Genomic DNA, 26492 nt, shown 5'->3' with positions numbered 1-26492 from the left:
GACAGAGGAGAAAACAGCAGTATTTGAGTCAAACACGGCAGTAGTGGGGCAGAGGGTGAGAGGCGTCGGCTTGTCTGGTCAGCTGAGGTTGACTGAAGCTATCACTGTAAAGCATGTGTGCGGCAGCTCTGGAGGAGTACTGTGGGTCCACCTTTTGGGTGAGTTAAACAGACAGAAACACTGAAGATTTTAGGTAAATTCAAACAAACATATAAGACTAGTAACATACAAAGTAAATTGTCTGGAATGTACATTGAAAATGACAGCAAATAGACATAATAACACCTTATAATACCATGTCAGGGGCATGTTGATGTTGAAGTTGGTATTGAAGTTTGTGGTGGTTTTTTTGAAGATCTTTATTTCTTTTCTATGCTTTGGAGACATAAAAGCTTTAAGACAAATGTAAACAGTCTAAAAAGCTGTTCATGTTATTGCGTCAGCCCGTTCAACACAGATTGGGCAAACAAGAAGGTCATGGTTTCTATTTGTCACAGCAACTATGAAAGACATCTTCCAAATATGCAGAAAAGAAGATGATTAACGTTCTGGTTTCAGAAAGTTTCTGGTTTCAGAAAGCTAATCAGTTGCACTTTCTGGTTCCCTTAGAAGGGCAGCAGGATTTTGTTATGCATGTGTGTTTGTGTCCTTCAGAATGTTTCATATCTGAAGCGACCAGACCCAGACCTCCCACTATGTGTGGAACAGACAGTTCTTGTATGGATCCCCCTTTGTTTCCTGTGGCTCTGTGCCCCATGGCACCTGCTGGCTCTCTGTCAGAGCGCAAACGTAAACACACAACCACTGTCCAAGCTCTACATCTGCAAACAGGTAAGAAATACTATCTAATAAAGACATCTTCATAAAAAAATTGTTGTTTCAGTTTATAGCTTAGGTAGGTGTGTTCTAGTTTCAAAAGTTTAACCGTATACTGTAAAAAAAAAAATGTTTTACTGTAAAGTTTTACAGAATTTACAGGAAAAACAGAATTTCTGTTATTTTTAAATACATAAAATATGAATCAAATTACAATAAAATGACAGTAAAAGATGACAAAATGATATTAAAAGTAGTTTCTGTACTTTTACATGGATTTGTTGTCAGTTAACACATTTGTTGTGTTTTGATGGAAGCATTTGTTGCGCATTTTTTTTTATCTTGGGTAAAAGAGGGACATAGTCTGAATCCAAGTTTCTAATCATTTATTGCCTCAAGCAGTTCAAACCATAAGCATGTACATGGATCTCTTTCATTCAGAAAACCACTGTCTGCAAGCAGTTAGCTGTAACCAATTTCCTGAAAGAGAGTGACCTACACTTAACATTACAGAGAATTATATGTAAATTTGTGCTTTCAATTGGTCAAAACTGTTGGGACCTGTCCCCACTCCTCGGGTGAGAGCGGCTGGTGTCTGGCAGGGGCAGGGTTCCTGCGCGCGTCATATGCCTGCCCAGCTGCCTGTGAGCCCAGGTTCATGACCAAGCCTGTGGTCCGCCACCATCGCTTGCCATGCGGTCGAGAAGACCAGCTTCACTGTTTCCACTGGACAAGCAGCCGGTCCTGAAGGATATTGTTGTTGGTGTGTGTTGATGTGTACAGCAACCGAGCGTAAATAAGTGTTTAAAAGCATTAAGATGTGGGCGGTTCCATCGCTCTCCTGTCACAGACTTGTTGGTGTCAAAGGGTATTGTAAAAATGTGAGTTTGAATAAGCTTTCTGAGCTTTTTAAGGAAGTTCGGAAATTGTCATAGCTGTGGTCTTTTGGTGAAAATCCTAAAAAGTCATCGAACTAAATGGGAAGTACAAAGTTAGCATAGTCTTGATTGTAGAACTTTTATATTTTTCTCTCAGTGTTTCGTCAATGTGCTCATTCAGTGTTCTTCATTCTGTAAAGTTCTTGTCTCCCCGTTTCAAATTATTGTTTCTCATTCCCTGTGTTTTTATGTTAGTCATTTGTCTCCTGTATCTTGCAATTAGTTTTGCTTTCTTTTTAAGCTGTGCCTTTTTCTCCAGCTATGTCTGCTTCCCTTAATTCTTATGTGTGGTTTTTATAACCTAATTCCTTTGTTCTTTGTCAGGTCATTTGTTAACCTGCTTTCATGAGCTCCAAGTTCTCTGAAAAAGCTTTTTGCTGTTCATTCTTCCCCTATGGACTGTAATCATCCTAACTGAAGATTAGTTTTCACTTAAATATGAAGGTTTCTCAGTATTGCATTAACATTCCCCTCTTTCCACACTTCATGCTAGTTCACAAATGCACAAATGCAGAGCAACAGCTACACAATGAAATACACAATCAGTACATATATGACTCATTTTACAGACTGCGCCTTTGCGCTGGACTATCTATCCAACCTGAATGGAATGGCTGTACCATCCAGTGATACCAGTTTTGAAAGGGACTCTACCAAAAAGTATAATAAAACCTGCAGACAAACAGTGAGCAGTAGCTAGCATTCTTCAATAAAAACCAACAAAACCAAGCTTGGTGAGAGCAGCCATCGCGGGGCAAACGACTGACAGAGGCTCTCCCGAACCCAGCACAGCCCTGAGTGGTGGGCAGATCGATCCAAATATCGATTGTATCGATACCAAGTCAGCATTGGTATCGGATCGTTACTAGCATGGTGAGATTGATTCTTTACTTTACGTTCCACTCTTGTTTGCAATGCTGTGGTTTCGGCAAAGATGAAACAGTCAGGTCACCAGACTCGCCACACCTGTATCAACGCAGAGCAGGCACACATTGCTCCCCCTCTTGTGTTTAGATGTTGCGCCGTCACATGACGTGACTTAGAAGCGACTTAGACGCGTTGGGTCTTGTTAAGTTGTTTACATATCATTTATATTTTTACCTGTTCTTGTTGTTGTTGAGAATTTTAATTGTAATTTTTGTAGTATAGTTTCTCAACAGTACTTGTTTGTTTTAATTTGTTTACTGGTTTGCACTTTTTATTTAAGATTTTTCTAGAAAAAAATTGATCATATTCACTTTCTATAAGCATTTTCTATTTATTATAAAATTTGTCCTAATTATGTCCTGGGATTTAACTATTTAATAATAAAAAAAGGAAACATCACAAAAAACACTTAAGGTCATGAAAATTAATTGAGATTTAGCAATTCAATGACACATCCACCTTCTTTATTTAAAAGTATCGATCAGCGATACTGGCCCTTATTTACTTGGTATTGGATCGATACCAAAATATGCACTATCGCACTCCACTGGTTTCACTGCACCTGTAATTTTAAAATGAAAACTACCCCAGAAAACCCTGTTTTGCCACATGTTCCTTGCCATGTGTCAATTTAACACAATTAGAGAAGCACAAGAAGATATGTGCATTGTCTCTTAAAAAGATTCCAGGGCTTCTCCCCTGGAGTAGATCCGCTCCAGGCCTGTAACCCTATGTTAAAAAAAACAACATCCAGTGGTGTGTCCTGCTGTAAATCACATGATTAAATCATATGATTAAACCTCTGCTGTGGAAAAAGTGACATGGATGTTAGCACAGTGCATTTCATCATCTGTTTGCACACTTTCTCACAGTGACCTTTGTATTGTAAATATGATGTCATGAATAACACACTGCTGGTAAGTACACACTGAATTTGGCAACTAAAAGGTTAAGTCTGCATGGCCCACAAGCTCATGCGACCCTAGTATGGCGCTGTCATCTTCCTGCTCCTGTAAAAAAAACCCCAAAAAAACAAAACAAAAAAAAACATACATCCACCCTTTTCCCCACTGTCTGGGTGGAGTCAGTCAGTCAGTCCCCTCAAGTTTATTGCTGATAGCAGAACTTCTTGTGCCGCATACTTAAGTTTCAGCAATATGACGTCATTTCAAAAGAAAAAAGAAGAATTTAGAATGAAGAATTCTAAATTTAGAATTTAGAATTTCAAAACACTTTCATCCACCAGCCACACACTTCACACAACATTAATTTTCTATTAGATATTGAGTTTCTTCCCATGTAACCAGGTGTGTGGCATGGTTAAACATCCCCCACACATCAGGAACAAGAAACTCAATAATCTGTTAGAGTCAGCACTTACTCTACAGCATTCTGTTCACCTCAGTTCAATCATCTTTCCCCAATATAATAATAGTCTGCTAGTTTATATATCACTTCTCATCCCACTAAGTGAACCGGATAAGATGATAATAACAGAAACGCATGCTTAAAATACTATCTGATCTTCATGAGCTTCATTGCATGAGTGTGTGTGTTAGTAGGATTAATGCATTTTATACTTATTTTTGTCATTTTTGTGTACCTCTCCTCTTTGCGGTGCTCCAGACGCTTTCTCAGTTCTACACTCCAAGGCAGTTGGTTTTTCTTTCCAGGCTCCTTAACCCAATTTCATTTCCCACACTAAAACAACAGTGTTCCTCCATGTGTCCTCCCCCTCCCGTGGTCTCCTCTCCCCCACCTTGCAGCAGTCCAGTGGCACTCAGTTCTCTTCAGCTTTGTCCTGTGTATTGCCACTGTCTCTTCCATTGCCATTTTACTCTAAATGTGGCAAATGTCAAACTCGGACAGTCTTCCCAAGGTACATTCACACAGTGCAGTTGCAGCTTGTTATACTGTGAGTGACAGTATTGCAATTACAATACAACATAAAGGTGAATCAATTAACGTTATATTCAGATACATATAAAAATCCATTTTACAGTTTATATAATCAAAAATGAACAGTAAATTGTTAATAATCTAATGAGAATTTCAATCACGGTTTTACTTAGTTCAACTAGTTTAAATATGTTTTTATGGGTATTATAGAATCTTTTGCATATATGCAATATGGAATAACAGTACATGAACTCCACCTAATAACAGTCCTTTAACTTCCTAAGACCCGAACTCTTTCATGTCATGCATTTTCAGTTTTTCTTTGCTATATAGGCTGATTGGGACTTGATGAATGTAAAAACAAAGAATTACCTTTTTTTTTTTTTTTTTTACCTGATTTTTCTTTCTGAGATAAATGAGATCCACATATGAGGACGTTCGTTTTAAATTTCGATAGAACAGTGGCATAATGTCCTCGTAGGTGGATATCAGGCCCTTGTAGAGAAAAAAATTAGTATTTTGGTCTAGAGAACCCAAAATGTGATGTCCACATATGTGGAGGCCAGGTCCTAGGAGGTTAATGCAATTTTTTAATGGAATAACATGATTTATTCTCCTGTCTGGTCTGTGTTTTCTTCCTTCAGCTTGTGGTGTCCCTGTTGTTCCTGACGGCCATAGCACACCTGGGAGTCACACTAGGAGAAGATTTTGGTCCAAACAGTGACCAATCTTCAATAAATGCTGGTGTATACTACGCAAATCCGGTTTTATTTGCAGTCACATGGGTAAATAGAGCAACCTTTATATTTATTTATTTAAATTTGAAAGGATATGTTTTTTATGTTGTGATGTGTCTTCTTTGTTAGATCCTTGTCCTGCTCTGCCATGAAGGATTACGACGTGAAGGAGCAATAGACTCTGCCTCTCTTTTCCTCTTCTGGTTACTCCTTGTAGTGTGTGACATCTTTCCTTTCCAGACCCTCCTACGAGAGGCTCTCAGACTGGTATGAGTGAAGACATTTGATCAAGTTGGATTAAAGTAAAGGACAAATAGTAGATTTACTCAGACATGGTGCAATAACTTGACATGATTGACTTTTAACTCTCCATATTTTCCATAACACACCATTTTCATTTTTCTTCGGGCCCCTTTAAAGTTTTTCTTTCTCTCATTTTTGGTATTCAGGGCGAGGTCCCTGATGTCCCACGTTTCAGCCTTTTCTACATTTCTTTTGGGCTTGAACTGATTGCACTAGTTCTTTCTACTGTGGCTGATATCCCCCCAGAAGCTAAAGACCTTATAAAAAAGGTACCCTTTATTTGTTATTCATTTTTGTTTGTTTGTTTTCAGAGGGTGAAGTTCATAAGTATAGATTAAATAAGATACATTGAACCTTGTTTTATCCACAGAATCCTGAAGCAGGTGCACCATTTTTGAGCAGAATCACGTTCAACTGGTTAAACAGGTAACATTAAAGTCAGTATAGCACGAATCTTAACATCATCTACATATGTGCTCCATGTCTTCAAAGTTCTCTTTGTTTTTTTCAGTATGGTTTTAAAAGGCTACAAACAACCTCTGGTTCAGGAGGACATGTGGGATCTGAATGAGAGTGATAGCACTGCTTTCATCAATGAGCGTTTCCAGCATTTCATGAAGCCTGAGTTGGATGCAGCTAGGGTCCGCTTCCAGAACAAGATGAAAAAGAAATCAGCTAAAACCAGAGACAGTGCCCAGGAAGACCCACAGCAAAGTGGCCTTTCCAGTGGTCTGGGGAAAGGGGTGAGTCAGGATGTACTAATGATGGTGAGAGCATTCAATCAAAAACACTTCCACACCCATGTACACTACTGAGCAACAGTCCAAACGGATGTCACCAACACCATGGCTGCCTTTTAAGGATCCCAGATACTAGGTTGTTGCCGAATAAATTTCATCAATTGTACTTAAACGATCTGTTCTTTTAGGAGGAAAGGGGGAAGACAGAAGATGAAAAGAAGAAAAAGGACAGTAAGGAGGAAGAGAACTATCCCAGTTCATGGCTGATTACCACCATTTACAAGACCTTTAAAAGGATTCTGATTGAATCTGTCTGCTTCAAACTTCTGGAGGATGTGTTAACCTTCGTCAGTCCTCAACTTCTTAAGTGAGTAAGATATTAGAGAACGTTACAGAAATAAAACAACAGATTTAAGAGAAGAACAATGTTGTTCTTGTACAATGCCGCTCGACTTAAACCAGTAACTTAGCTGTGTTGTACCCTGTAGTGGACTACAGTGGTCTCTTAATAGTTCACTGTTCTGAATTTCTGATGCATATTTTTCAATAAGACAATCAAATTACTTAAAGGAGTTTATGGAATTATCTTTTACAGATGCAATAGTTTTACCAAATTTAGGTAAACATAAAAAAACCCATTTTCTTCTCTCTTAAGTTTTTTGTTTTTTGTTTTTATATTTACTTGCTATTACCTTTTAAAATCCTTTGTGTTAACTATTTACTGTTGTCAATGTGTGGGACCAGCAACTCAGTACAGGAAGTCTGGGTCAGCTCTCTGTTTAAGAAGTTCTAACTGCTGTATGTATTACCCAGCAGGCAATGCAGAGTTCAGATGGGGCTGATGTAGCTGAGGGGGCTCGCCCAGCTTTAATGGTCTCAAAATCATCCGAATGTCTTGCCTGCTTATCTGATAAAATCCGGGGACCTGAGTAGCTTTGCAGTCCTGGCCTCCGTCAGGCACATAGTTACAGCAGCTCTCCTCTTTATTGGTGCACTTGGTATTTAAGTGGGTTAGCTTTAGAGGGCTTAACAGTAGGCCTCAAGGATATGTTATGTGTAAAGGGCTGAAGTAACCTGTAAGAGCTATTTACATTAAAATGGGATAATACTCAGATTTTTACCTGTTCTGTTTCACAACGGGTTAAAAGGTTCTTCTGGGCGCTCTCTTTTATACTCTACCAAGTCCCATTTGCCTCCCCTTCTCTTTCCTTTCAGCAATTAACTATCACTATTAACTAACAGCTAAATCACATATGAATTCTGATTCTCTTTCACTACTCAAACTACATTTCTCATTTAACATATTGATCAAACTTATATTTTGATTTATCTTTTATCAAAAATAAAGAAAGATAAAAAATGAAGATAAAAATAAAGATTAAAACTATAAATCACATTAGAAAAACTGGATGTTAAGCTTTTTCACCCTCTCTCAGATGTGTTGAGAAGAAAGGCAGGGGGTCTTTAATGTCTCTCTGTCCCTCATGTCTCAACATTAGTCATTCATAACCGATAACAGGAGTGCCAGGATGAAATGAGGACATTGTTAGATTAGTGCTAAAGATGAAGCAGGAGATTAGCATGTTTACTTCTTTTTTTCTGTTTTTCCTAGATTGATGATCTCTTTCACTCAGGACAAATCCAGATATGCCTGGGAGGGCTATTTGTATGCAGTGTTGCTGATGGTGGTGGCTCTGCTACAGTCTCTGACCCTACAGCAGTATTTCCAGCGCTGCCATGTGCTGGGGATGAAGGTTCGCACTGCACTTATGGCTGCTGTGTATAAAAAGGTAAAAGCAGGAGTGACAGAACACCATTTATTGACATTGGTGTGAAAAAACAAATCAAATGCTGTATAATATAAATTACTGTTACACATTAGAAGAAAAAAATTACTAGTCATAATTTTCTGCTTAAGTCAGTTGTCAGAATTTTCAGTTTTAAAGAACTTTTATCAGCACATACTTGCCACAGAAAAATCACCTGTGTTAGTCTGTAGCTCGAGTTTCCATCAATACGTTTACTAATGATCTCAATGATTAATTTTGTGAGTTCTCAGTCACTACTGGTGAAGACCCTGATTGTATTGCCAATCAGAATACATCATTTTTGTTTTTATGAAGTTTTATTAAGTTTTACCAAATCTTAGAAATCAGGAAATGAAGAAAATTCTCCTTAGACATCAAAAACTATTTACATTATTTCTAAAAGAAAGTCAGCTTTGCTTTTTTTTCAATATATAGGGTTAGAGTAGGTTTATGGTTTAAAAAAAAGTAACACAAAGATCCATCTCCTGTTTTGCTGATGTACAAAAACATACAGAGTAAGAAAAAATATCACTTATCATGCTTCTCTTACTTAATTTTCACCCCACTTTCTAATTAATAAGCCCTTTTTATCCCTTTTCTAAGGCATTAGTGGTGTCCAATGATACTCGTAAGGAGTCAACAGTAGGGGAAATGGTGAACCTGATGTCAGCAGATGCCCAGCGCTTCAATGATGTGACCACCTCTATCCACCTGCTGTGGTCCTGCCCTCTGCAGATCATCATATCCATTGTTTTCCTGTGGCTGGAGTTAGGACCTTCTGTGTTGGCAGGAGTGGGAGTCATGGTGTTAATAATTCCAACCAATGCACTGATAGCAACCAAGGCCAGAAAACTACAGGTCAGGGGAAAAACTTGCCAGATCTTCTTTGCTTCTGTAAACCTCTGTGCGAGATTCTAAATCAAATAATCAAGATGAGATTAAACTGCAAATTTTAATGTTTTATTCAAAATGTTTAACTAAAGTATTGGATTGACTGTTTATGTCATGGTCTGCATGGCAGCCCGTCGGGATGTGAGGAATGAGGACCCAAACGCTGGACTCTTTATGATGAACAGTGCGTTTATTTACAGTGCTGTAAATAGTTCACACAATAAATTGAATAGCTTTTATTCAAGATGTTTAACTAAAGTATTGCATTGACTGTTTAATAGATTTTTATACAGTCCCCCACTTTCAGAGGCTCAAAAGTAGTTGGACAATTGAGTGACGCAGCATGCAGGCTCAGCCACGTGTCTCACAGACAACATACAGATTTGCTCTCATAGACCAGTCTCCCTTCTATAAAAAGACCAAAAATGTCTTTGGAGTTTAATTAATATTAACATTAATGTGAAGAAAGTGATCTCAGTAACTTTGAACACGTGATTCTTGCTGGTGAAAAAGTTAGTTTTTTATTTTCATATGAATTACACAGAATAAATTGCTGTTCAAAACACTTTATTTAAGTATTTCCTTATTGCCTGTTTAACATGAGCTACATTGTGTCTCTTTTCAGATAGAGAACATGAAGTTTAAAGATAAGAGAATGAAAATCATGAATGAAATTCTAAATGGGATCAAGGTGAGCTCTTTTGTTCAGTGTATCCATGGTGTATGTAGATGCCTTCCTTACGTCTAAGGCTTTGATGCTTCATGAAACTGCAGTGACGTCATGAACCATAAGTGCTCTGCTGCCCCACCCTTCCTTCTGCCTCACTGCCTCCTCCCTGTCTTTTTCTTTTTTCTCTCACCAGATTCTGAAGCTGTATGCTTGGGAGCCATCCTTCCAGAAGCATGTGGAAGACATTAGAGGGGAAGAACTAAAAGTCATGAAGAAGTTTGCCTACCTACACTCCTTCTCCATTCTTACCTCATGCTGCATTCCAGCTCTGGTGAGTTCTGTCAGAGAGCTTTGCAGTGACAAGAATCAAATGGTAAACAATCTTTTTTCCTAAACTGTCTGTACTTGCAGGTTTCTCTGGCCACATTTGCAATATTTGTTAGTGTGAGCAACGATAATGTGTTAACTGCTGAGAAAGCTTTTACTTCCATCTCTCTCTTCAACATCCTCCGAGCTCCTCTTGCCATGCTGCCCATGCTCATTGCTTCCGTTGTGCAAGTAAGTGAACAGACCTAGATCACACACATGTATCAAGCCTGTGATAAAATCACACTTAACCTGTTCTTTGAATTTGCAGACAGCAGTGTCTAAGAAGCGCCTGGAGAAGTTTCTGGCAGGGGAAGACATCGACAGTGACATTGTGCGCCAAGACCCCAGTTTCAGTATGTTCACCATTAGAATTTGAACTTGTTCTACAGCTGAAGACTGAAGCTTACTCACAGTTTCTTACATGTGCAGATCATCTGTTAAGCTCTGTCTTGGTCTGTGTTCATTCTTTAGACACTGCTGTGAGTGTATGTGATGGTTCCTTTGCTTGGGAAAAAGATGCAAAGCCTCTCCTGAAAGAGTATGTCTGTGTTGTTCAACAAAAAGTTACTAGTTAACTTAATTAACTGTGAGATGTTCACCAGGTGTTTTTCTAGCATTGCTTCAATTTTTCCAGTCTGCCTATTTGCCCCTGATGTGTTCACAGCATTGAGTACAGTTATTATGTGTGTCCAGTGTGAATTTGGACATTGAGCCTGGTCAGTTGGTTGCCGTAGTGGGAGCTGTTGGGTCAGGAAAGTCGTCTCTTATGTCAGCCCTCCTTGGAGAGATGCACAGTACCAAAGGTTTTATCAACATTATGGTAATAACTTTTTTTCCGTTTGTATTTATCAGTGTGCGTTAAAAAACATGTAAAATAAAACAAAAACAAACACATAAAATAAACAATAAAGCATAGAAGACTTTAACAATCACATTACAATATTTTTATTTTTTTAAGATTGCAATAATTAAACATTAAAGGCTTTAGCTAACAAAGCAAAGATATAGAAACAAAAAACAACAAACGCCTAATTCGTTCAAGGCAGTTTTGATAATCTGGTCTAAACTCATCAGTATTGGTGGAGATTAATTCAGCCACAGCAGAGTAAAGAAGTATATTTTTCTACAAATTGAAACATTGTTGCACGTTTTTTTGTGAAATTGAGACAGAGGATTTGCTGTGGCAACCCCTAAAAAAATTAGCCAAAAGAAGAATGAGAATTTTTTGCTCAGCAAGTTTTCTAATTTATAAAATTAAATTCCAGTTTCTTTTTTGTCTTTTCATTACATAAGTGTCTTTACTCCAGCTTGGTGTGATCAATTTTTTAGAAAGACAATGTAAAACAATGCTAAGTCCACTCGGCAATCCACCTGTTCAAAGAACAGTTTTATCCATATTGAACAGGGAATAACTCAAATCATTTTACTCACAGAATAAACTGAGTTCAGTGGAGTTTTCTAACATTTCTAGTAAAAGAATTGATTTTTTTTCCATCTAGCCATGGTAGTGTTTGGTCTGGATGAAATTTTGTGAATGCCAGTTTTTTATGATAAGACAAATCTGTCTTGAGTAATAGTCTATTTCTTTCCAGGGTTCTCTTGCTTTTGTACCACAGCAAGCCTGGATCCAAAATGCTACTTTGAAGGATAATATCTTGTTTGGATCTCCACATGAAGAAGAGAACTTCAAAAAAGTCATACAGGCCTGTGCTCTTGCCCCTGACCTTGAGCTGCTGCCTGGAGGAGACCTCACTGAGATTGGAGAGAAAGTGAGTTACACTTTGAATGGTTCAGGTTTTTGGTTACACAAATATTTTTCCTGTATGCAAATACTGTGTATGGCATTTATTGTAAACACATGTAAAATATTTGTTTCTCAAATACATGACAAAAAAGTAACAAAACAGAAGAGCTCTTCTGATTATATAGGAAAGGCTAAAAGAGTGTGTCTCTTTTCCCCTCCTTTCTTCTCTTTTCAGGGTATCAATCTCTCAGGGGGTCAAAAGCAGCGTGTGAGCTTAGCCAGAGCAGTCTACAGTCAGGCTGATATTTATCTATTAGATGACCCTTTGTCTGCTGTGGACTCCCATGTAGGAAAGCATCTGTTTGAAAATGTAATTGGACCCAATGGAATACTTAAAAACAAGGTTTGTGCTTAAAAACATATGTCAAACATTTGATAATTATTTTAGAGGAAAAAAGGAGGAAAAAGGAAAAAGAAACTCGCCCACTCCCCATTTAATTTCTTCTGAATAATCTTGACATGAAATACTATCTGCACAGGATATTCCAGCTGTTACTTGCTTAGAAAACATGATGTCTAATTTGTAGTATTTTACCTCATTTTACCCAAGACCAGAGCATTACGTAGAGGTTACAATAGGCTAAATATCACACTAAATGACCAAGATAACTGAATAGCCAATAATGAAAGGTTAGGAATAAAAGCCACTCGGAAATAGAATTACAAGTTAGAAAATGTCACGGCTAGCAAGGCAAGCTGTGTGGAGGTGAGATAGGACCCAAAATGCAGGCACTGACTTAAATGAGAGTGAGCTTTATTTACACAATGACAATACAAACAGAAGTGGTGATGGCATGCGCAGAACCTAAAGGGAAACCTTTAGGAGGTAACACAAAGACCAACAAGCAGACAGAACAGCACAGAGGAACACAGATGGACCAGTAAAAAGAAGGAGAAAACACAGGGCTTATATACACACAGGAGCAATCAGCGAATGAGAAACAGCAGGGAGACACAGCTGGGGTTAATTATACATAACGAGACAAGGAGAAGCTAAACTAAACTCACTGCACATAGGACTTGGACTATCAAAATAAAACAGGAAACAAGAGACAATTCACAAAGATGCGGACTTGACATTGAGAGACAGACTGAAGGAACATGGCACATGGAACACAAAGAAGACAGTGACTTAAACTAGAAACCAGAATAACAAATAACATCAAGAGAACAAAACCATGAATAACCAATAATCAGGAAATAGAAGTTAAACACAAAACACTGGGAAACATGGCTTTATAAATGATTTTTAAATGATTAAACCAATTATTGTCAATTCAGTCTGTGAACTGAAATATTTTCTCTTTTTGATAAATACAATTTATAAATATATTTAAAAAATAATTTATGTATTTTTCTTTCTTTTTCTTTAATTATTACAATGTTTTTGTAAATCCTGTCAGTTCAATATTTTTCTTATTGTTGAATTTATATTTAATTCTTCTAATAATTGTCTATTAAAAATCATTAAAGTGATTAAACTTTTTCACAGAATTTGGATATCTTTGCTCTATTATTAATTACTATCTCATTTGAACTTTATTAGCGCCTGCTTTAAATTCATTTAATATGCTTTATTACTGCTTTTGCAACACTTCTTATCTGATACTGAATTTATACTGGTTTTAAAATCAGGCTGGGAGATATACAGTAGATGTGTTTATATACTTTATAAATATTAATATTTTCATTTATTTGACTGGTGAATTCAAACTTGAGTCTCATATATCTCTGACCATACAGACTCGTATCCTGGTGACTCATGGCATAAGCTTCCTGCCTTACGTGGATAAAATAGTGGTTTTGGAGAATGGAGTCATTTCTGAAGTTGGATCCTATGAAAACCTTCGTGCCAGTGGAGGAGCGTTTTCTAAGTTTCTCGACACATATGCCAAAGAGCAGAGCAACCAGGGAAATTCAGAAACAGGTGATTACAACCTTTTTTAGTATATTAGCAACATAATCTGCACACATTATGTTTTCTTAGTTGCACAACCAAAACCTATGCTAAAATTATACATCACAAATATGAATGAATTAAATTTCTTTTTGTCATCTTTTAAGGATACTTTGTTTTGATGTTGTTCACATATTTGACCCAAGTGCCATAAATTACTGCCATGTATGTAAAACCCATGTATATTGTTAATTTAGATGAGGGCCAGGACGCAGAACACTTTGAGCTCATCAGAGATGGAGACGATGCCCAACCTGACGGTGCTTCGGAGGACACTGTTTCTCTTACACTGGAGCGAGAAGACAGCATCCGCCGCAGCCAGCGCAATGGCAGGTTCGAGCTTGTGAAAGTTGTAGATGAAACCAGGGAAACAGAATGTCCATTTCATTTTTTTTCCCCATTTTTTTTAGTGTCAGATTAAGAAGAAATACTTCAGTAAAAACATCTGAAAATGCTGATGAACCACAGAAAGGCCAGAAACTTATAGAGAAGGAAACTATGGAAACAGGACAGGTAACAAAATGTTTTTGTACAACTATCACATGATTACAACAAATGATAGCCTGTTTCCTGAGTGCCGTCTCCCGCTGATTTCCAGGTGAAGCTTGGAGTGTTCCTGCAGTACCTGCGAGCCATGGGCTGGGGATATTCTGCCATGGTTTTCCTGATTTACTTCATCCAGACTGCTGCTTTCACCGGTCAGAACCTGTGGCTGAGTGACTGGACCGGTGATTCTGTGGAGTACTACAACATGACATACCCTTCCTGGAAGAGGGACACAAGGGTTGGAGTGTTCGGAGCTCTTGGAGTGGCTCAGGGTAACTGAACACTAAATCCTTTTCTATTTGCAAATATTTTCAGGTTCGTGTAAGTTAACATTAAGCAGCTTTATGTCTTAAAGACAGGAAAATTCTGTACCCTGTTATTTAGGATCCACTCATCTTTAGAGCGCTATATAGACAACCTAAACATCCAGTCTTTTTATTGTACTAGAGTTGTGCATTGTGTGCGTTAGGTCCTTTGTCACAGGGACCCATGCTGCAAAGTGCATAGGCACCTATACTTTCTTATGTTAATAAGTAGAGACAATTATGAGGAATTTATTGATATACAGAATTCAGTTAAGCTATTTAATGATTAAACTCTGATGGCCCATCTTAGCAAAATGGATTTCCAGCAATAATAGGAATTAGGGGAGAGAGTAGAAAGATATGTTTGAAGAAGGTGGGCAGAAAGATAATTGAACTAGAGCAGTGACATCAGTATGATGATGATGATGATGATGTCATGACTATGACAGCGTGGGAAAGTGGAAGTGTTGTACAATATAGACTAGGAGCCAAACATCCAGGAAGTAAAGAGATGATTAATTACAGTGATTATTTAACTCACTATTACTAAATATAAAGGCTCAAGTTATCTTATTGCAACATTAAGAGAAGCCAACACCTGAGATTGAGTTTATCACCAACAGTTATTTTATTTAAATGGAAAATAAAAAAAGGGAGAGGGAGGAGATGAGTGAAAAATATAAAGGAGTACAAAGGGAGGGAAAACATTTGTTATTTATTTGTCCTTCAACAGTATTTTATTTCCACCTTTCAAATATGTTTTTTGTTTTGTTTTCATATGATATTAAAATCACAAAACAGTGTGTGCATTTGACATACAGCACATTTTATTTTAATATAAATAGAAATCTAATGGAAGAATAGTTGATATCAATGTACCTCAGGATATTATTGAAATTATCATTGAATTGTCAATACTGGCATGGATAACAATGAAATAGTGCCGGTTGCTCTATCATGTTGTAAACTGGGGACAAATTACTATGTCAGAGTGAAATGTTTTATTCCAGCTGCTTTATATTGTAAATTAAGGACAAAGAACCAAGACTGTCAATTTGGACCCTGGTTCATCTTGAGCTCAGCTTTACATGCAGAGCATATGTTGCTGATTGAACTATTTTTTTTTCCATAAGAATAAGAATTGAATATCAAAAAAGTTAAATACAATTTCTTCTGTCGTTATTGCCCTATTATTATATTCTAATAACAATAACAGTCATTCTATATCAGTAGGCAGGAAAAAGCACACCTGAGTGTTACAGTAAGTTCAAGGTTCTGTTCACAGTGGATTTGTCTTTGTTAAGAATGTAGTTCTATTATTTAGAAACTTTCTTGTTTTTATTGCAGGTCTCTTTGTGTTCCTCGGCACACTGCTCCTAGCCAATGCTTCCATTAATGCATCTCGTATCCTGTATTCACGACTTCTTAACAACATCCTGCGAGTTCCTATGGTTTTCTTTGACACCACACCTATTGGAAGAGTGATCAACCGCTTTGCCAAAGTAGGGTCTTGTGGTTCAGTTTTTAAGGATTCTTTTCATGAATTTCAATATTTATTTTATCTTCTTGTGGCTTGTATGTTTACAAATACAAACTAGAACTAGTTTTTAATGTCATTTCTAAAATAACAGTGCTCAAAATTAAAAAACTAAACATTAAATTTAACATTAAAAAAGCTTTTATTTGTTTTTGCTGCAAGTTGTATATCTACTTGTATTGTTTAATTTTTCCCACTTTAGCTTAAATGTTTGAATACAACCCTAAATATTCTTAAAATTGTTAAAGTAAAGTAAAAGTAAGTATAATTTTATTTGTATAGCACCTTTCAAGATAAAAATCACAAAGTGCTTCACAGAGAAGCTAAAACATAAAAACAAAAATCAAGCAAAAGTAAGTTTAAAAAGATGAGTTTTTAGCTGTTTTTTTAAAGAGACCACTGAGTCCACGGATCTCAAGTTCAAAGGGAGAGAGTTCCACAGTCTGGGAACAGTTACAAAAGCTCTGTCGCCTTTTGTTTTCAGCCTCGTATGATGGACAACCAGCAAGCCCTGATCACATGACCTCAGGGACCTGCTGGGCATGTATGGATGTAAAAGATCACTGATATATGTTGGTGCTTTTCCATGCAGAGCCCTGAATGTCAGAGTCATAATCTTAAAGTGGACTCTGAATTTAATAGGGAGCCAGTGCAGCTGGATCAGCAGGCGTGTGGCATGGGAGTACTTAGAAGTCTTGGTCAGAAGCTTTGGAGCAGCGTTCTGAACAATTTACAGATGCTCCAAAGAGGCTTTCCATAAACAAGTGAACAAAGAATTACAATACTCCAAACAAGATGAAACAAATGCATGTATGACAATTTCCAGTTCTGAGCGTGATACAATGGGACTCAGCTTAGCAATATTTCTCAAGTGATAAAATCAGGAGTGGACCAGAGATTTAGCATGAATGTCCAAAGTCAGAGCTGAGTCAAAAGTTACACCAAGGTTCCTGATAGAAGGTTTGGCAAATGTAGAACGTGACCCTGAGTTTTCCATAACCCTACGTGGAAATTTTTTAGGAGCACAAAAGGACTTCAGTTTTCTCCTCATTAAGTTGAAGAAAGTTATCAGCCATCCAACCTCTAATGGAGTCCATGCACCTATGCAAAATCTGTAGCTTGAAAATGTAAAGAAACTGTTCGTTCTTTAAGTCTTTCTTTGAAGAGGCTTTCTTCCCAATTGCCTCCTCAAGTATACAGTTAAATTTCATTTATCTAGTGCTGACGCACAGTAACAGTCACTAAAGGTGCATTATATTGTAATGGTATCTTACAACAATCGAGAAAAAACCCTCAGACAATCAGATGATACCCGATGAGTCAGTACTTGGTGACAGTTGGAATGAAAAATGTCCTTTTAACAGGAAGAAACTTCTGGCAGAACTAGACTCAGAGACGCCATCTGCCGTCACAGTTTGGGGGTGAAAGAAGGGAGACGAGTCAAAGACATGCTGTGGAAGAGAGCCAGAGATTAATAATAATTAATAATTAAATTCAGAGTGGTGTATAAACACAATATATGAAATAAATCAATATACTGATCAATTTAATTTAATTTTATTTACAAAGTACCAAATCAAAAAAATTTGCTGTAATGCTGTAATATGGTTGTAGTGCTGTTGTCTCTGTTAGCTGCGGCTACTAAATTCAGCCACTTGTAGTCAAAGGGAAGAATGAGCTAATTTCTCTTGTATCCTCATATCCTACTTATAACAACAAAAGGGTCTTAATGAACTAATAATTAATTATTAAATTATTAAGTCTTTAGTGTGGCTGAAAGACTGCATTCTTTGACTCAGCTATAATCTTTGGAATAACTAAAAACTTTAAAAGTGTTTAGTCACTGATGAACATCCATGACTTATCACTGACATTTTCTCCAATATCCTGACTTTAGCTTTTATAATACTTGAATTCATTCTTCTAGTATTATTTACTCTTATAATTTTGCTAGATATGCACTTTTTATGTTTTTAAATGTGCATTATAAATCAAATTGACCTTTGACTTTAATAAATTCTAAGTCTTGGAATATTATCCCAAAGGACATTTTTACCATAGATGAGGCCATTCCTGCTTCCTTGCGCTCCTGCCTTCTGTGTCTGATGTCTGTACTGGGGACAGTATTTGTCATCTGCCTGGTAACTCCTTTCTTTGCCATAGTTATCATTCCTCTGGCCCTGATCTACTTCTTTGTACAGGTAAGCCAAACAAGGTAAAGAAAATTTGTAAAAAAAACAAAAAAAAAGCTATCCTGACTAAATTATAGTATGAAATCAACATTGATTTTGTTTTATCTTCCTCTCTACATCTAGCGCTTTTATATTGCCACTTCAAGACAGCTGCGCCGGCTGGACTCGGTGTCTCGCTCACCGATATACTCTCACTTTGGTGAGACGGTGTCCGGCCTGTCAGTGATAAGAGCCTACAAGCATCAAGACAGGTTTCTTAAACACAATGAAGTAACTATAGATGAAAACCTCAAAAGTATCTACCTGCGGATCGTGTCTGACAGGTCAGACATTGAACAGTGTACCTGCAAACACAGAGAAGCATGTGATGCTAATTGATGAGACCCTAAAATTTTGTTTGTGTGCATGTTTGTGGGGTTTGTTTTCTTGACAGATGGCTGGCCATACGTCTGGAGTTTGTTGGAAACCTGGTGGTGTTTTTTGCTGCTCTGTTTGCTGTCATTTCCAGAGATTCTATTGACAGTAATGTGGTTGGCCTATCTGTATCATATGCCCTTAATGTCAGTCACAAAAACACTCAAAATGTATCCCTATTTCATCAGTGTTTATATATGTGATATTACTAAAATGCAGATATAATGTAAACACAGACCTCTCTCCTGTTGGGGTTCTGCAGGTAACCCAGACCCTCAACTGGCTGGTGATGACGACCTCAGCGCTGGAGACCAATATTGTAGCTGTGGAGAGAGTGAACGAATACACTCAGCTTAAGAACGAGGCATGTAGAAATACTTTGTGAGCAAGACATTATTTATCCATCCATCCATTCTCTTTAGTTTATCTGGGTCACGGGGATGCTGGAGCCTATCCCAGCTACCATAGGGTGTGTGGGTGCTAACTACCAAGCTGCCATATGACATTATTTATATTTTGGTTGGATCAAAATCTACTGTTTTCTTAAATAGGACATGAATTTTAAGATGTCTACAGGCTGTGGGTTTATTGTAACTCTGACAGTTCAACAGGAATCTAATAAGCTTGGGTGTGATGTCAACTGCAATGTTTGCTCACTGTACAATGATAATACTTTTATTCCCAGCTACTTTTATTCTTCAGATAACTGTCAAACAAACAAGATTTTGATGCAACAATTTAATTTTATGTTTCACTGACATTTGATTTCACATGTTTGAACTCGATCTGTTCTATTTGAGTTGGGTTGTTTATTCATAATGGCAGCAGAGCTGCACTGATTAGCACGTCCCATCATGAGACGTTCATACTGACATTTGTCTGATTTAGAATAAAGTATAATATTGCATATGCACACTGGGCCTTAATTGTTAATCTTGGTTGCATATTTTCATTTGAGCTATTTAATTTTTTACCAAATGTGACATCTTTTTAAGTTTTTTTTTCTTCTTTATTTTAATGGTGTATGCATGCATGTCTGTATATATGTTGTCTGGATAATTTTTTTTATTATTTATCTTGGTTTGAATATTAATACACAACATATTCTAGAGCTATCTTAGCTGAATTTGATAACTTTTGTACTTTATTACACGTGTATCCTGCTTTTGTTTTTTCGGTACAGGCTGACTGGGTAACTGACACTCGACCTCCACAGATGTGGCCAGAGGCAGGAAGAGTGCAATTTGAGAACTTCAAAGTCCGTTACAGACCTGAATTGGATTTAGTGCTGCATGGAATCACTTGTGACATTGACAGCACTGAGAAGGTATGTGTGTGTGTGAGAGAGTCTCCATATATGTATAAAGTTCTTGTAAAAGTTGTAGGTTTTACTGTATCTGATATCATGTTCACCAAAGATACAAAAGCATATACTGCTAAAAAAGAAAAAGAAAAAAAGATGTTGTTTTTGGATGGACATTAAATCAGTGGGAAGTTTTTTCTCCCTCATTGAAAAATCCATAATATATAAAATTGTCCCACTATTTTTTAATTTAAAAGGTTAACTATTAACAACTTGTTTAAGCTTTCTGCTGGCTCAGATTGGCCAAATGTATCTAAAATGTAGCATCCAGATACAGACCTGCACATCATTTTTTTTATTTGAGTTTAGAAAAGCTATTTACGTTGAATCTGTTAATCTGTTACTCAAGAAAGATGCCACAGATCAATCTGTGTACAGTAATTACATAACTGTAAAAATGATGTGAACTATCAGTTTTTCTTTTAATTTATACATTATATGTATTACTGTATATTATAATCAGCTGTGATATGTAAACATGTAACTAGTCTATGGGCAGTGGTTCCCAAACTTTTTTTTGCTAGGCCCCGGAATATCCAGCATTGATATCAATACATCCATCCATCCATCTTCTTGCGCTTATCCGGGACCGATTCGTGGGGGCAGCAGCCTAAGCAAAGAAGCCCAGACCTCCCTCTACCCAGCCACCTCCTCTAGCTTATCCAAGGGAGCACCAAGGTGTTCCCAGGCCAGCCAAGAGATATAATCTCTCCAGTGTTTCCTGGTTCTTTGCTTTCCTGCTGAGGACCGTGGCCTCAGATTTGGAGATGCTGATTTTCATTCCCACCACTTCACACTGGGCTGCGAACCGTTCCAGTGTGAGCTGGAGGCCATTACCCGATGAAGCCAACAGAACCACATCATCCGCAAAAAGCAGAGATGAGATTCTGAGACCACCCAAGTGAAAGCCTTCCGTCACTTGGCTACACCTAAAAATTCTATCTATAAAAATTATGAACAGAAGAGCAGCCCTGGCAGAGCCCATCACCAAACAAGAACGAGTCTGACATTGCTGGCTATGCGGACCAAGCTCTTGCAACAGTTGTATAAGGACTGAATGGCCCGTAGGAATGGGCCATTCAGGGTGGCTGTGGCTACAACGTAGCTTACCATCACCAGTGTGTGAATGTGTGTGTGAATGGGTGAATGACTGGATATGTAAAGCGCTTTGGGGTCCTTAGGGACCATAAAGGCGCTATACAAATACAGGCCATTTACCATTTACCATTTACCATTCAATCCAGGAGTATGGGTGCTCCCATACTCCTGGAGCACCCCCCACAGGACACTCCAAGGGACACGGTCGAATGCCTTCTCCACGTCCACAAAACACATGTAGACTGGTTGGGCAAACTCCCATGCACACGCAAGTGTCCTTGAGAGGGTAAAGAGCTGGTCCAGTGTTCCACAACCAGGACGAAAACCACATGGTTCCTCCTGTATCCGAGGTTCGACTAACGGACAGACCCTTCTTTCCAGCACCCTGGCATAGACTTTCCCAGGGAGGCTGAGGAGTGTGATCCCTCTATAGTTGAAACACACCCTCCGGTCCCCCTTCTTAAAACTGGGAACCATCTACCAATCCAGAGGTACCCCCCCCCCCCCCCCCCCCCCGATCTCCACGCAACATTGTAGAGGTGTGTCAACTAGGACAGCCCTACAACATCTAGAGCCTTCAGGAACTCAGGGCATACCCCATCCACCCCAGGGGCTCTGCCACCAAGAAGTTGTTTAACTGCCTCAGTGACCTCGCCCCAGAGATTTGCAGGTCATCCCCTTCGTCTCCAGACTCTGCTTCCACCACAGAAGACATACCAGTGGGATTAAGGAGGTCCTTGAAGTTTTCCTTCCACCGCCCGACAATTTTCTAAGTCGAAGTCAGCAGCGCTCCACCCGCAGTATACATAGTGCAGCTAGAGCACCGCTTTCCCCTCCTGAGTCGCCTGACAGTTTGCCAGAATCTCTTCAAGGCAGTCCGAAAGTCTTTTTCTATGGCCTCTCTGCACTCCTTCCGTACCCGAGTTTTTGCTTCAGCCACTGCCCGAGCTGCATTCCGCTTGGTCTGTCGGTACCTATCAGCTGCCTCTGAAGTCCCACAGGCTACCAAGCCCGATAGGACTCCTTCTTCAGCTTGGTGGCTCCCTTTACCTCTGGTGTCCGCCATTTGGTTCGGGGGTTACCACCACGACAGGCACCAACCACCCTGTGGCCGCAGCTCAGTGCAGCAGCTTCAGCAATGGAGGTGCTGAACATGGTCCATTCAGACTCAGTGTCCTGAAGCTCTGCTGGAGGTGTGTGTTGAAGATCTCGCAGACTGGAGCGAGATCCAGTCTGCGATACATTTAGGTGCACCAGGCCTGTCCAGCGTCCTCCTCCGCCACCTGATCCAACTCACCATCAGGTGGTGATCAGCTGACAGCTCAGCCCCTCTCTTTATCCGAGTGTCCTGAACATATGGCCGCAGGTCTGGTGATACAATTACAAAATCAGTCATCAACCTGTGGCCTAGAACATCCTGGTACTATGTGCACTTATGGACACTCTTATGTTCGAACATGGTGTTCTTTATGGCCAAACTGTGGTTTGCACAGAAGTCCATCAACAAAACACCGCTCGGGTTCAGATCCGGGAGGCCGTTCTTCCCAGTCACTCCCCTCCAGGTCTCCCTGTTGTTCCCCACGTGTGCACTGAAGTCTCCCAGTAGGACAACAGAGTCCCCAATGGATTAGGGTAAGATCAAACACTGACAACTTTGAAATATTGGCGTCAAAGTAAAAATGAGTAAAGACTCATGGCAACAACATAAATCATGGAATTACTACAAATAGCAGTAATGACTAATAAAATATCTGCTGACTCTGAAAAATGTTGCTTCTTTCTGTAACATTACTGAAATGTCTAAGATCTTTTACAAACTAAGTACAGACTGAGTATATTTGCTTATTTTTGCATTATTTATTGCTATACTGTTAAATACAATTTATATCCAGAAAGGAAAATGTGTAGATTTTTTTTTTCAAATATGCACCAGCTGTTATTTTGATCTTATGTGTTTTCTCTCACTGCATTCAGATCGGTATTGTTGGTCGCACAGGAGCTGGGAAATCAAGTCTTACCAACTGCCTGTTTAGAATTATTGAAGCTGCTGAAGGTTGCATCCGCATTGATGATGTAGATATCTCTACAATAGGCCTGCATGACCTGAGAAACAGACTCACAATTATACCACAGGTATACACATAAATATAAACAATAACCTTGTCAAAGAATTTGATATTTCTAAAAAGTACACTGATATTTGTAATCCCGTGTGCACAGGATCCCGTTTTGTTCTCGGGGTCACTGAGGATGAACCTGGATCCATTTGACAAGTTCAGTGATGAGGAGATTTGGAGAGTGCTGGAGCTCTCTCATCTACAGAGCTATGTATCAGGACTGCAGGAAGGATTACAGCATAAAGTGGCAGAGGGGGGAGAAAACCTCAGGTGGGTAATAAAATTAACAATACGGCCTCTGGGTATAAGTTGTATATAGGTATGGGTTTTGTACAGTTCGTTATTCTAAACCTTATGTAATGTTCTGCAAAACATACATAAACCTTAATTTTATTTGAACACATGAGTGTCATTTGTGGTTTACTTTTTTCTTTTGCAAAAAAATCCTCTTAAGATATCAATGCTTTAATACGATCTTCCCAGTGTTGGGCAGAGGCAGCTGCTGTGTCTGGCTCGAGCACTCCTGAGAAAGTCACGTATCTTAATTCTGGATGAAGCCACGGCAGCTGTTGACCTGGAGACAGACAACCTGATTCAGAACACCATCCACAAAGAGTTTTCAGACTGCACAGTCCTTACCATCGCCCACCGCCTGCATAGTATCATGGACAGCTCTAGGTGAGTTATAGCTTTTCCCTTAACATTTTTGGATGACATTTTTGGAATTCATGACAATGTTTTTCTAACATGAAGCATAAATTTGGTCTTCTTTTGCTGCTGGCTCAGTGAATTTTGGTCGGAGATTGACGAAACATGTAGTTTCAGAATCTATGAGATATCAGCTTTCAGCACCCAACAGCATGTACATGTACGTGCCGTCGGATCTCGCTTTGTGTTTACATCTTTTTGTGGAATCCATTCACCCTTTGCTCTTTAATCATTTGCTGGTTTAGCTGTATGGCGATTGCTGAAATAGTTTTTTAAGCTTTAAGCTGGCGTTTCTGGAAAATACATTTATATTAAAAAACAGATTTCAGGATTTACTGAATCTATATCGCATAATTCAAATTAAAATCGATTTGAATCGGGAAATCGATTTTTTAAACCCACCCCTAATCATACATGAGAGTAATATTTGACCAAATGATCTAGACCAAGGGGTACTGACTCTCTGTTTTCCATTAGTAGTTTTAGCACTTGGACTTTACCTTAACCTAAACTTACCTTACCTTATATTTTGGCTAAGATGTTGAGCTGACTATCTGATACTGTGCATTTGTAGGTCTTCTGTGTGTTCTTTTCATTACATAGATTATTTTGCTTTCCATTTCTGTTCTGTTTTGGTTTATACTTTGGTGTTTCAGCAGTTAACGTAACAAAAGTTCCACATGTGTGAGGTCAAAGTTAGCCTCAAATTTGTCAAGAAGTTACATCCCTAGTAACTTCACTTGGATTCAATGAATCTTTAAATGGGCATCTGCTAGATAGTTCTGCTAGTTTAGCAAAAAAAAAGTGAACAACTACTAGTACAACAGATTGGTCCTGACCTCAACCTTGTAATAAAAGGCAGCACTATTTGTGTAACCCTTTAACCTTTGATTCCTTAGAATAATGAGCGTACCCTTTCCCTCCAGTGTCTGCTTGTATCTTTCCTGAGTTAACTGTTCACAGAGACAGCACAAATATTTACACATCAGTTTTCACTTTTGAGCTGGGGCTGCCGAAGCCACACAGTATGGACATTTCTCAGTGGGCTACTATTAATGCCTGTGCTTCTTTCCAACAGGGTAATGGTGCTTGATGCTGGAAAAATACTGGAATTTGATTCGCCGAGCAACCTGCTTGAAAAAGAAGGCCATTTCTACGCCATGGCAAAGGATGCTGGGATAACATTAGAAAGCAACACACATTTATAATCTCTACTTATACTGTTTTTTTAGGGAAGATTTAGGGCCACAATTTTTTGTGTATGTGTTTTATTTGTAGGTTACATTGTGAAGACCGGATTTTGGAAACACATTGTAATTGTAACACATTTTATGTGTGAAAAATAAAATTTCTTTCTGAATTCATGCTTAACTGGTCTTAATTTCAAAAACCTCTTTTTTGATACAATGTTATCAGTCTGTTCATCAGGCCTCTGCATCCATTTACATCCATCTGTTAAAACTGGCTTTGGAATTGATAAAGCATGCTAATATTAAGCTTCGGGAATGGTCTTCCCAACCCTAATCTCAACCTTAAGGAAAATTTGTCAATTACACTTAAAAACCAGGTCTATGCTAGAAAACTCACCAATTTAAACTCTACCAATTCTGTCCAGAAGATGGTCAAATATCCAGCCATAATTACTCCAGAATCTTGTTAACCGCAACCAAAAATGTCTCTCTTAGGTGTAACTTACAAAGGGACGTTTAACCAAATATTGATGGACACGTATTTATATGTTTGACACTGTTTTGATTAGACAAAATCCAAAATAAATTCATCCTGTGCACCCAGTTTTTCTTTTTTAAAGTGACTCGGGATGTCTGCTGTACAATCATTTCATCCTGGAAAAAGATGACTTCAAAGAAATCATTAAAGGGCAAAAAATACAATGACATTCATATAAATGATGAGTTTATGTATGTTTTTGACCACACCTGTATGTGTACTTATGACAAAGTGGAACTAGAGTACTTTTCTTATTTTAAAGTCAGACAACAATCATTTATCAAAACCTTACTGGTTTAAAATATTTATGTAGAAAATAACAGGAAAAGGGATCTAATGACCCCACTCCCTCCCCATCCCTAAATGCTCCCTCCCCTTCCCCTTTTCAGTAGGTTTAAAAGTAGTAGTTAAAACTGCATGGTAAGACTTATGTAAGTCCTTCACTTTGTTTTCCTCTCTCTGGAGCTTATTTGCACAAATTACAAACCTTGATTCTGTAAATGATTTTGCTATATCGGTTGTTCTCATTGACTCACTAGAAAGCCTGTAGTGTACTTTTTATAGAAACCAGGCACAGATTCGAATCTTGTATTCTCTGTGCTAATACAGCACATCTCTGTTGTAT

The 26492-nt window shown here is 38.3% G+C and overlaps 1 protein-coding gene across 2 annotated transcripts; it reads left to right on the top strand.

Moving 5' to 3' along the window:
- LOC100708507 (canalicular multispecific organic anion transporter 1) lies at window positions 1–25503 on the top strand. Of its 2 annotated transcripts, none has more exons than XM_019366599.2 (32): window positions 1–158; window positions 655–831; window positions 5225–5365; window positions 5447–5584; window positions 5767–5889; window positions 5991–6046; window positions 6132–6387; window positions 6549–6727; window positions 7973–8150; window positions 8772–9026; window positions 9685–9750; window positions 9923–10060; window positions 10141–10287; window positions 10367–10451; window positions 10570–10636; window positions 10792–10918; window positions 11691–11867; window positions 12078–12245; window positions 13646–13829; window positions 14057–14192; window positions 14270–14372; window positions 14458–14677; window positions 16058–16212; window positions 18293–18448; window positions 18563–18762; window positions 18873–18999; window positions 19116–19217; window positions 20037–20180; window positions 23289–23447; window positions 23535–23701; window positions 23915–24109; window positions 25218–25503. In XM_019366599.2, the coding sequence occupies exons 1-32, from the start codon at window positions 114–116 to the stop codon at window positions 25345–25347; spliced, it is 4701 nt and encodes a 1566-aa protein (XP_019222144.1). In that variant the 5' UTR covers window positions 1–113; the 3' UTR covers window positions 25348–25503. The 2 variants fall into 2 exon arrangements, with proteins under 2 accessions (XP_019222144.1, XP_019222145.1); XM_019366600.2 differs by having other exon boundaries at window positions 6132–6363; window positions 25218–25499.
- The last annotated feature ends 989 nt before the right edge of the window (window positions 25504–26492 follow it).

This window comes from Oreochromis niloticus, linkage group LG13 (assembly GCF_001858045.2).
Source record: "Oreochromis niloticus isolate F11D_XX linkage group LG13, O_niloticus_UMD_NMBU, whole genome shotgun sequence".
In the NCBI taxonomy this organism is placed as follows: Eukaryota; Metazoa; Chordata; class Actinopteri; order Cichliformes; family Cichlidae; genus Oreochromis; species Oreochromis niloticus.
The sequence above is the reverse complement of the archived record's forward strand: the minus strand, read 5'-3'. Positions and strand labels throughout refer to the sequence as shown.

Bases quoted from the DNA above. Each gene is read 5' to 3' on its own strand.
- LOC100708507 (XM_019366599.2), top strand. From the start codon at position 114: ATGTGTGCGGCAGCTCTGGAGGAGTACTGTGGGTCCACCTTTTGG. The intron at 9,751-9,922 runs GTGAGCTCTTTT...TTCTCTCACCAG, and splicing joins AAATTCTAAATGGGATCAAG to ATTCTGAAGCTGTATGCTTG. The intron at 24,110-25,217 runs GTGAGTTATAGC...TCTTTCCAACAG, and splicing joins AGTATCATGGACAGCTCTAG to GGTAATGGTGCTTGATGCTG.